Source organism: Pleurodeles waltl, chromosome 4_2, assembly GCF_031143425.1.
Source record: "Pleurodeles waltl isolate 20211129_DDA chromosome 4_2, aPleWal1.hap1.20221129, whole genome shotgun sequence".
Lineage (NCBI taxonomy): Eukaryota > Metazoa > Chordata > Amphibia > Caudata > Salamandridae > Pleurodeles > Pleurodeles waltl.
Genome location: NC_090443.1, coordinates 160,005,845 through 160,018,148, shown reverse-complemented (window position 1 = coordinate 160,018,148; position 12,304 = coordinate 160,005,845). Strand labels below are relative to the sequence as shown.

General features: G+C 45.5%; 1 protein-coding gene across 2 annotated transcripts in view; it reads right to left on the bottom strand.

Moving 5' to 3' along the window:
* NCKAP1L (NCK associated protein 1 like) overlaps nt 1-10,171 on the bottom strand; it is a 1,641,522-nt gene extending 1,631,351 nt beyond the window's left edge. The window contains exon 1 of one of the 2 annotated variants that reach the window (XM_069231027.1): nt 9,814-10,171. In XM_069231027.1, coding sequence (XP_069087128.1) covers nt 9,814-9,915 — 102 coding nt within the window. In that variant the 5' untranslated portion in view covers nt 9,916-10,171. Of the gene's footprint in view, nt 1-9,173; nt 9,194-9,813 lie in introns of those variants that run through there. The other variant, XM_069231028.1, reaches the window with a different exon arrangement.
* Nucleotides 10,172-12,304: the final 2,133 nt, after the last annotated feature.

The window sequence follows — 12,304 nt, the reverse complement described above, 5'->3', positions numbered from 1 at the left end:
CCACAGGGCCCAATGTTAACCAATGCTGAATTGCGCTGCGGTCTTCGACTGCCCACGGCGACGGTGTACAACGCAAGCGCAGTTACCTCATTTCCCCTTGTCCCACCTTACAGGTCAGGCAGCCGCCATTTCAGGGGGCCACATGGGATGGATAAAAACTGCGTCACACCTATCTGGGCCGGGAATACAGACAGATACCGACACATAGCGATTTACCAACGTTTCAGCAAATATCACATTGTGGTACCTCAGTGTTGGATGACCCTCTGCTCACTGTTCTCCTCCATTAGGCACGTCTGCTGGGGCAGGTGATGAGATGGCGGCATCCTCTGGTGTACAGACCCCTGGTGGACCTGTCGACAATGGAAGGGAGACACATCATAATCACATACAGACTTGATCGTGCAACAATCATGGAACTGTGTGCCCAGTTGGAGCCAGACCTGATTTCAGCTATCCGCCATCCCACAGGAATCCCCCCTCTAGTGCAGGTTCTGTCTGTACTCCATATCCCAGCCAATGTTCTCTAATGTGTTGTCCAGAGTGTTATCTGCCCTGCTGAAACACATGCGCAGCTCCATCGTTTTCCCTCAAGTGGAGGATTTTCCCACAGTGAAAGGTGACTTCTATGCCCTGGGACATATCCCCAACATCATTGGTACAATTGATGGTACACATGTGGCATTTGTACCCCCCACAGGAATGAACAGGTGTACAGAAACCGGAAAAGCTACCATTCTATGAATGTGCAGATGGTGTGTTTGGCAGACCAGTACATCTCCCATGTGAATGCTAGGTATCCTGGCTCAGTGCACGATGTTTAAATTTTGAGGAATAGCAGCATCCCTTATGTGATGGGGCAACTCCTGAGGCACCGTGTGTGGCTAATAGGTGAGGCCAAGGTCACAACACAGTTGACATAGGTGTCTGGGTATGGGGTTGTCACTAAGGGTTAGTGTGTGTCTAACAGTTGTCCCTCGACATTTGCAGGTGACTCTGGTTACCCCAACCTGTCATGGCTACTGACCCCAGTGAGGAATCCCAGGACAAGGGCAGAGGAATGCTACAATGAGACACATGGGCGTACTAGGAGGATTATAGAACGCACCTTCGGCCTCCTGAAGGCCAGATTGCAGTGCCTCCATCTGACAGGTGGCTCCCTATACTACTCACCAAAGAAGGTGTGCCAGATAATCGTGGCCTGCTGTATGCTGCACAACCTGGCTTTCCGACGCCAGGTGCCTTTTCTGCAGGAGGATGGGCCAGATGGTGGTCTTGTGGCAGCTGTGGAGCCTGTGGACAGTGAAGAAGAGGAGGCAGAAGACGAAGATGTCGACAACTGAAACAACATCATCATGTAATACTTCCAGTAATACACAGGTAAGAAGATGTAACTGCTTCCCACATCTCATACTATTGTTGGAACTAGCATAAGTCTGTCATTTTCACTCAGTGTATGGACCCTGACTTGTTACTTTGCCTTTCCATGTCACAGATCTGGGTCCCACTTTGTGCCCGCTGCAATGTTTACTGCTGGCCTACAGTTGTGTTATATTGGTATGTGAACAAGTACATTGACATTGCTATATTCCAGAGGTTTTCCAATTACAAATTTGTGAAAGCACAGACAGACTCCAGATTGTTTTGTGATTCAAGTGTGTTTATTTCTGTGCAAATACGTGAAGGGGTGTGTGAAATGGACTAGGGTGATGGTGGAGGAATGTCCATGGCAGAGTCCAGTCTATTTGTTTCACAGGTGCATTGTCCAATGGGGCATGGGAAGTGGAGCAATGGCAATTTAAGGTGGACAGGGTGACATAGTGGGACAGAAGGGTGACATTCGGAGGGGTCTTATTTCCTGGCGGGGGTCTTGGCAATGTTCTCTGTCTTGTTCCAGGATTTCAGGGACTGTTTACGGGGTGGTTCTCCATCTGCAGGGGTGGGGTGCTGGTGGCCTGTTGTTCCTGTGGCGGTGCCTCCTGTCAACTAGCGCCAGCGGAGGTGGAGGGCTGTTCATCGTCCAGGCTAGTGTCAGGGGCCTGTTGGTGTGCCACTGTGTCCCTCCTGGTGTTGAGAAGGTCTGCCAGCACCCCTGCAATGGTGACCAGGGTGGTGTTGATGGACTTCAAGTCCTCCCTGATCCCCAGGTAGTGTTCCTCCTGCAGCCGCTGGGTCTCCTGAAACTTGGCCAGTACCATGCCCATGGTCTCCTGGGAATGGTGGTAAGCTCCCATGATGTTGGAGAGTGCCTTGGGGAGAGTGAGTTCCCTGGGCCTGTCCTCCCCCTGGTGCACAGCAGTCCTCCCAGCTTCCCTGTTATCCTGTGCCTCTGTTCCCTGAACTGTGTGCCCACTGCCACTGCCTCCAGGTCCCTGATCATCCTGTGTTAGTGGGGTTGCCTGGGTTCCCTGTAGTGGTGGACACACTGCTGATTGACTTGTCCTGGGGACAGAGGGATGGGCTCGCTGGGTGGGTGCTGTGGCGGTGTTTCCTGAGGGGGGAGGTTCAGTGGTGGTTTGTGACTGTGTCAGGGGAACCGACTGTCCGAGGTCCCTGATGGGCCGGGCTGGTCATCTTGATCCAGGCATTCAGAGCTGCTGTCGTCACTGTGGGCCTCTTCTGTGGAGGGACTCGATATGTCTGCCACCTCCTGTCCGGTGACGTTGGGTAGGGGTCCTGTTGGGGTGTAAATGCATAGTTATTGTATCTGTGTGTGCCATCTTGTGCAATGGGTGAATGACCCTCTACTCCTGTGCTTGCATTATTGTCGTGGCCCTTGTGTGATTGGTGGAGAAGTGTGGCTCAATGGTTAGAGTGGCAGACCCTGAAGCAGAGATCTGGCTCAAGACCAGGGTTCAAGTCCCGCCTCGGCAGGTCTTGGGCTCAATTCCCCTTGACCAGATAATTCTCGCCTCGGTGCCTAATCTAATTCATGGGTCCCACTCTGCAACTCTGGGCAATAGCTTGCTTAATTTCCACAACGGCCCCAACAGCGCTTGGATGCCTGGCTTCACCCTGGGGGTGCTCAGGAGTGGGCGCCTCACAGGGAAAAGCCAGGAGGGGTTCCATAGCGGTATGAGTACAGCGCCTTGAGACCCTAATGGGTGAGTAGTGCGCTATACAAGTGCTAATTTACATTTACATTTACATTGGTGATTTTGGGGCATGAGTGAGTGTCTCTACTGGACATGCTTTGGTGATGGGTGTCCATGCATCGGTGTTACATGCAGGGCTTGATTTCGCAATGTGTGGGTTGTGTTAGTGGGGTATCTGTGGGTTGTTGGGGTGATGGGTGTGAGGGTTGGAGTATGTGAGGGCATGCAGGTGGGGTGGGGGGGATTTAGTAGTAAAGATTTGCCTTCCCAGACTCCAGTCCTCCTACTACTCCTGCGAGGCCCTCAGGATGCATGATCGCCAAGACTTGCTCCTCCCATGTTGTTAGTTGTGAGGGAGGAGGTGGGAGTCCACCGCCAGTCATCTGTACAGCAATCTGGTATCTGGATACCACGGAACGTACCTTCCCCCGTAGGTCGTTCCACCTCTTCCTGATGTCATCCCGTGTTCTTGGATGCTGTCCCACTGTGTTAACCCTGTCGACAATTCTGCCCCATAGCTCCATCTTCCTTGCAATGGATGTCTGCTGCACCTGTGATCCGAATAGCTGTGGCTCTACCTGGATGATTTCCTCCACCATGACCCTGAGCTCCTCCTCAGTGAACCTGGGGTGTCTTTGAGGTGCCATGATGTGGTGTGGGTGATGTGTGAGGTGGTGTCTGTTGTGATGTGTGAGGGGATGTGTTGGTTTGTGTTGTTTGAGGTGCGTGGATGTTGTATGAGTGATGGTGTTGTGTGTCTGTGGATGCTGGTGTTGTGTTAGGTAGTCTCTCTCTCTGGCCTTCTTTCTGAATTTTGGTTGTAAGGGTCTGTGGGTGATGTGGGTGTGTGTTTTATATTGGATTGGGTGTGTGGGTGTGGTGTGTGTATGTGTATCAGGTGTGTGTATTTTGAATTGTCCAATGTGGTTGTGTTTTGTAAATGTGTGTGTATTTTGAGCGCGGTGGTGTGTTCTGCCAATGGAATACCGCGGTTGAAAGACCGCTGCATTGATTCGTGGGTCGTGATAGTGTGGGCGTTTTCCTGTTGGCGTGACGATGTAGGTTTTGGTATCGCCAGTTTATCCCTGACCTTTGGTGTGGCGGACTTGTGTGGGTGTCTGTATTGTGGAGGATTCCGAGCTGTGAGTCGTAATTCCTGTAGCGAAATTCCGCTGCCGCAACAGTATATTGGCGGTCTTCTGCGCGGCGGAAAGTGGGATTTACCGCCAGGGTTGTAATGAGGGCCATAGTTACTTGAAAGTAACTCTTAACTATAACTGCTGAATTTCTATGGTTTTGTAGGAGTAAGTTCAGAATCTAACTATAATGTCCCTGTACCTTTTGGTATACATATATTCACTGAAAAAAACAAAGTTTAACGTAGCGTTATAGTCAAGTGACATTTTCAGTAATAACGTAACATTTTAAACTTAAAACAAACACTGAAATTCACCAATTTAACTAAAACCTGCGCCGTAAGGTAACTTAACTTAAGGTAACTATACCTCACACACCCACCATGCACTGCTTGGGCTCCAAGGACTGCATCTCCCAGGACAAAATTCTAGAAGGGGGTACCTCTTTGAACCTATCAGGCCCCGGGGACCACATCCCCTAGGGCTGAATTAAGTTATTGAGGGGTAGGGTGGTGTGGCCTCCTCTCTGGGCATTATTAGGCCCCAGGGACTCCATCCCCAAGGGCCAAATGCAATGTTAAAGGGGCCTGCTCACATCCCCCTGGGACACCATTTTCCATTTTTTTTGCTGCAATCCTGCAGTAGTCCCATGGGATTGCTGAAAAACCTGCAGATTTTTTTTCATTTTGCCATTTCTGGCCCTTGGGGATGTCTCCCTGGGGCCTGTAATAGCTCAGGGAGGGGGGGGCATATACCTCCTCCCCTTAATAAATTGATTTGGCCCTGGGGGATTGGATCTCTGGGCCAAAAATTGCCTGGGGAGGGGAACTGTGCACCTCACTCCCCTTAAATATACCCGGCCCCGGGGAATGGGGGTCCCTGGGACCCTAAATGGGCAGGGGAAAGGGGCAGGGGCCCTACTGACGTCCCTAATATATATTTTATAAAATGGCAGCTACTGTTTTTTTTTTATTACAGCCGCAGGGGATGGGGTCCCCGGGGCCTATAAAGGCTCGGAGAGCGGGCCAAGACCCCACCCCCTTTTACTTACATTTTGGCTCCAGGAAGGGGTTCCCAGGGAATAACTAGGCTCAGAAATGGGGGCTGTGCGCCCCTCCCTTCATTAATTAATTGGCCTCGGGATGAGATCGCTGAGTCCTATTAAGGATCAGGGAGGGGGGGTGCATGATCCCTTTGCTTTTTTATTAAATTTGGCCCAGTGGATGTGATACCCAGGGCCCAAAAAGGCTCAGGGGGTTATAAGCCCCCTTCCTCTTTTAAACAAAAAAGCCCCTGGTGATGTGGTCTCCAGGGCCTATTGGATTTGGCCCAGGGGAGGAGTCCCGGGGCCGAACAAGGCTCAGGTAGGAGGGCCACATGCCACCTCTCCCTTTAGATTCTGGCCCAAGGAATGGCTTGGGGCGGGGGCATGCGGCCCTCTCCCCTTTTTATTCTATATGGTCCCTGGGAGTGTGGTCCCCATGGCCTATTAATGCCCAGGGAGGGGGGCCTACGCCCCCTATTAACATATATGTTTTGGCCCTAGGGAATGGAGTACCCAGGGTCTGGAGAGCAATTCCATGCTGCACACTCAAAATACTGTGCGCAGCATGTGGTTGGCAGTCTGCTAGGGGTTAGCCACAGGACGTGGAGGTAGGCCAAGCCCTATGACCAACCCCCTGTTGCGTACCGCCAAAGGACTGGGACTTGACTGCCTTGAAGGAGTAGGAAGCAGGCCTTAGCTTGCAAGACCAAAGGCCACGTGGATCATGGCGTTGGCTGACTCCAGGTGGCTGCCAGCAGGAAGGCCGGACACAGGGCCTCGCTGCAAGCCATGCCCTGCGGCCAACCCCACATGTGTGGTGAAGGCCGTGTGCAGAATGGTGTTGGCTGCCACCAAGTGGGTTGGCCACAATGCCTGTACAACTACCTGTGGTGATGTCATAAATGATGTCATAGAACATGTCATGAGTGACGTAACATGTGACATCATCTGCAGTGCATGGCGCGGGTGCAAGTTATGGGTATCTCTGCTAACTATAACAGTAGAATTTCTGTGTTTTGTTAGTTCAAAACTTTAATGTTATCACTGACATATTCACCTAACTATAACGTTACTTTACCCTTTGTTTATGAACAGAAAAACGATATACTCCTGTTTAATATAGTGTTCTCTTTCAGTTGGTGCTCCTGTCAAAGGCACACCCCACCTCCCAAAATCATGTTGTCTATGTTGTCCAAAAGCATAGCGCAGGATAAAAACTGACATGATTTGACCCTCATGGTCTTAAACACAATATAAATGTTGGTAGATAGGTGCATATCAGGCTTCCAGGGTGAGGTTTTCCTTCTTTGAGGATACCTCTGAGCTCTAAACAAAGGAAAGGTCACACATGGCCACACAGGATGTGTACTGGCATCACACAGTTCAGATATTCCAACATACCACATCTGTTTTCAGGCTTGTCTGTGGTTTAGGCAAGCCTTGTCGCTGGATGCATGGCTGGACTGGGAATAAAAAGCAAAAATGTTCAAAGCAGCCTGTTAGTCCTGGCATCCTTGGTGTGGTTTCTTCTAACTTTTTGCCGTCAGACCTCGTGTTTTTGCTGACTTCATCTTTGCTGGCCTTGTGATTCTGTACACTTTACCACTGCTGACCAGTGTTAAAGTGCTTGTGCTCTTTCCCTACAACTTGGTAACATTGGCTCATCCCCAATTGGCATTTTTAACTTACTTATAAGTCCCAAGTAAAGTTTACTACATGGCCTGTAAATTAAATGTCACCAGTGGGCCTGCAGCACTGATTGTGTCACCCACTCAAGTAACCATTTGAACATGCTCAGGCCTGCCATTGCAGAGCCTGTGTGCAGTTTTGAACTATCATTTTGACCTGGCAAAGTAAACCATTTGCCGGGCCTAAACCATCCTTTTTAATTTAATAGATATAGGTCACCCTTCGGTAGGCCCTAAGCAGCCCAAGGGCAGGGTGCAGTGTTTTTAAAATGTTGGACATGTACTGGTGGTGCAAAACCCTTAAACGTGTTTTTCACCATTGCAAGGCCTATCTCTCCCATAGGTTAACATTGTGATTACCTTCCTCCCTCCCCTCTCTCTAGAGCTTTTGTTTTCCATTAATTTTCAGTCTAGTCTCTCTCTCTATTCTTCCTGTCTGAACTCTCTCTCTCTCCCAACCGAAGCTTCTACTGTGCTCGCTGTAATTAATCTCTGGAGCCGGAGAACGTGAGAGGGCACAAGCAGCCACCATACCCTTTTAAAAATGAGTAGCTTAATATATTTTTCCTAGCTCTACTGACACCTGAAGATAAGCTTTGTGTGGTCTACTTTTCGACAAGTACTTAACAAATTTATGCGTGATTCGTTCAAGCAGTCCTGAAGCCAACCTATTCAACATACGTACAAATGTACTTGAATGACTGATCCCAGAAAGAGACCTAGGGCCATATGTACAAACACATTTTCCCATAGACACAGAATGAGTAAAACCCTTTGGTACATCTGGCCTCTAAAGTATTTGAAGACAAACAAACCTTTTGCTATTAACAATACTCTCTTTACCATAGGTCCTTAAGGTATTCAAAGAGAAGATCGGAAATTGACAACAGCCACCTGAGCAAGGAGGCAGGCCACGGTATTTAAATAAAGTAATTTATCTTTCAAACAGACATGTCACAGGCAGCTGACTGTAAAATGTCAAGATGGAACAGTCATATCTGGTTTCTCATGCTTGCCAGCAGGTTATGCAAATTAAGATTTTAACGACCTCTGACATGGGAAAATGGGGTGAATCAATATTAGGTGATTGGTTGGAAATTGGTAACTATTCAGGACAGTTAACAATAGTTTAACTCAACAGTGTAAATCCATGTATGGTGTTGTTGGCAAAATCAGACACTCCAGTGCAGGCTTCTCCAACGAGTAGGTTGGGAGTTACTGGTAGCTCTCCACCTTCTTGTAAGTAGCTCTCCCGTGTTCGGCCCCACCGAATAAATTCGATGTTTCTCCTTGGTTAAATTAATTTATGGATCACAAAAATAAAAAGTGAAGCCGATATTTGGAGAAAATGGATGTCTTCAATATTTTACAGCTGATATCTGAGTGATAAATCATGCAATTATTACCTTAGTGTGAGGGGCATTACAGCAATGGATGCTATGTATTAACCATGTAGAGGCGTTCCAAATTTTAAAAAGCCTTTTTATGTTACTGATGCCACCCTCCCTAATGCACCAAGGTGATCACTGTTAGTAATGGGGTGGCCACTTATGTAATCTTGTCTGACATGTCACAAATAAAACACTTTTAATATCAGTAGCTCGAGATGATTTTCACTAAACATAAGTCGCTTTCATTATGGAAAAGACTGGAGAGCACTGCTCCAGTATATTTATACTTTATGATTGCAACAACCAAACACACCTGGTGTTTGTCGCAAACTGAATCGTTTTAAACTTTTTTAGGAAATAATGTAAATAAATATGCAAACATTTGTAGTGATATCATTTGGCCCCCTTAAATGTTGAGCACAACACAAATATACTGGCAGAGACGATTTATATTGAGAAACAATCTAACTGCGTGCTTTCAATCAGCAGATGACAACAGAGGTACAGAACTGGTCTTCTGTAATTTTGGTGTCAAGGTATTCTTATTTTAATTCAGCATATTGCCAGACAATTTCCAATTATGTGACACTTTCTTTTCCAAGCCTTATGCAATAACACTTTGAATGAGAAAGCCCGTGCAGCCCTCCTATTCAGATTTAATGTTATTCTTGAAACACCACTTTCAATAGCAGGGCTGCTGACATTTTACACCAATGCAGAGTTCTAGAGACCTTTGGCTCACGATCTGTTATTAGTCACATCAACATGTAATGTTGCCTAACGGATTTCCCTCATGTTAAACATGAATCAGGTCCTACCTTGTATCTTTGATTCTGATCTCAGTGTGAAGTGGTGAGATTGCTACCACACGTGCTGGTTCTGCTGTTGAAGGAGCTCCAGCTGAAAGTGATATGCATGGTGTTGATGCCCTAACGCCACGTCTGTCAGGTCCATTCTCAACTTTGAATGTATTATCATATCAGTCTCATGGGTTTCACACTACTTTTCAATTGGGACACTACTGGCCTGATTTAGAGCTTGGCAGACGGGTACTCAGTTACAAACTTGATGGCTATCCCGTCCACCCATTAAATGTTTCATAAAATATAATACACTTGTGACAAGCTGCAAAGCCCACGTTTGAGATAAAGTAAGCTGTCCGCCAAACTCCAAATCCGGCCCTAAATTTTAGAAGCAATTATCTGTATTCCAGCCTTTGCTGCTATTCATCTATACATTTAGAATTCATAGAATTCATGCAAGCAGGGGCTGAGAGTTCATTACAGCAAGATGATAATGTAAATAAACATACAAATATACATATAAACGCCCAGTTAGATACTACCTTCTGAAGAATAACTCTGAGCTTGTAAATCCTTGTAACTAGGCCCTACAGAAGAAGTCCAAGATTCCCTCTCACTCTCTTTTCGTCTCCACCTTCTTCTCTAATCCACTTACCTTCTTAATATTGTACATACGAATCAAAACACCTTTGCCTCTGTCGTTGAGGATGGTCATCTTTTCCGCCAATTTATGCTGGTAAAACGATGTAAGAGACATTATCGGCTATTTGAAAGACTGCTGTACCATGCATTCACTTCCAAGGCAAACTGAAGGACTCTTGCCGATTCTGAAATCTTTTACTTTGCAGAAATGAGGACGTCCGCCCCAGAAATAGAATAGGCAACTTCCTCCCTGCCACAGTTGGTGGTAGTACACTACTGATGGCGTGGATTGGAGAATAGCACCCCTGCTGCTCAGTGATGTCATTACCTTCGGAGTTTCCAATTGGCTGCCGAAGAGAACGCCAGACCACAAGGGTATCTTCAACTTGCTGCTTCCTTTATAAAAAAGCTTCGCTCAAATGCTGTGCTTGTAACCATGAAAGAGGAAGGGGGCGTCAAACGAACTTCCTTTTTCTGTAGTTTCTGGTTTGTAACTGTAACTTTGTTCTGTCCTTGCGACGTCGGTAATGCATTTCCAGCAAGTGCAACCCTTAGGATGCTTAAACCATAGCTTCTTTCACCAATATATGCAAATTGAGTAGAGTCAAACTAAAAAATAAAAAAGAAATGGTATATATCTTAATGCAGAATACTTATCATGGTGTTTTACGTTATAAACATATAGTGTAAACATTTCTCTAAAACACTATGTTTAAGTCACTGGAGACCCGACTATGACTATTGGAGTTATGAATATACCACTCTAAGCAATCGGCTAAGTGGGCCCAATTTTTCAAGAAGGTGCGTGCTACACTCACCTATTTGACCCCATTATCATCCTTTTACATTATGACCTGCAAAACAAATCAGATAAATAGCAGCAATAGGGGTAACATGAACCATTGTTCAGCATTGGTTTTACATTGGTTCACCTGCATATTTTAAAACGAAAAAGACACTGTCGTTCCCAAAATAACGATTCTGTTTTAACTGTGCCTTTTTAGTTAAACCGAGCCTCAGGAGTAGAGTAGGCTTGCTCTCGATGAAGAGGATGTGAGAGTTTTTCGTACATTTATAAAATTGTACATTATTAACATTGTACAATATGTGGTTTTACACTCGAAGTTACATGTGTACACTTAGTTGATGTTATTGCCTTGAAACAAATTTGTTATTACTTGTTAAAGTGCCTTTTACTGGCGTATGCTAACTTGGCGTCAGCTAGGCCTCAACATCATCCTGTTCAAAATTGATGTCTCCCCCTGCAAATTGAACTATTATTATTTCTGCAGCCCTCAGTCAAGTGAAGGCATGTTTATTGCCGTTGGCGTTGCTATTGCTGTTCTCGTATAAATCTTTCGATCATGGGCTTAACAATTGTTGAGCTCCCTCAAGGTCCATCTGGCTAGCTCACCGCGTTTTATTAATTCACATTAGTTCACTATTGTTCTATAACTAGTCCGTCTATCCATTTCTGGGTGACATTAGCATAGAGAGGTTGAACAATATAGATGTAAAGGGATAGTGCTTAGATGGTAAGGCAATATGACTTTTAAGAAAACTGTGTTCTGATTTGCTAAAATTTTAATTTTTGTGCACACACCATGATGATTTAGCGCTTTCAATGTTAGTCAATGAGAACATTTCCTATATAATCCCTCAAAGTTGGGGGTGAGGCAGATGGCTTTCCGATGGTATTAGGTATGCTGATCCATTTCTAATTGATTTTGCTGTGAATTTGGGACTTTGAATAATTTTTGACTTTTCCTCTGTTTATATAATTTCCCTATTGATAAAAGCCTTCATAACAATGAATTTATGCATCTGCTTTAGAATTGTTTGTACCACCTTTTGGATTTTGTAATAACTCTTCGTAAATTTTCTATTTCTGTACTAGAACTCACTCGTTGAGTCTGTCTTTACCTAGTTGGCTGTATTTTGAAATGCTGTTAGGTGCCTTATCTTGGGACACATTGCCTAATGAAATTGAGGTTGAACAATGCCCCTGATTCATCCACCTTTTGGTGTGTTATTGAGGCAACATTTTCAGGGTGTACAATTTTAGATGTTCACTGTGCATACCAAATTTTAGTGGCAGAGGATGGTTGTGCGAGAAGAACATCTTCTATCTGCTTTAAGGATTTATTTTTGCCCTACGTTTTTGTTGCAGTGGAAAATCCACCTTCCTATTTTCCATCATCCTCTGGATTTTCATAGTGGGTTATTTCCTGGACGGAATGAGTCTTGTAATGGAGAGTGTTCTAGTGTGCTATTAATGTAATAATGCGGTTTGTGTTGAATGATGAATTGTTATGTTACATGTGAGTTGTTTTTTTGGTTATATAATATTGATTCTGGGTTCAATTAATAGTTTAATCACTGGACTTCGATGCATTTGTCTTATTTGTGATTTGTGTTGAAGCAATTTCGTTTTTTGTTCGTTGATTTGGTAATCAGATTTGTTGAAATCCAAGATATTGAGATATTATTATTATTATTGAACC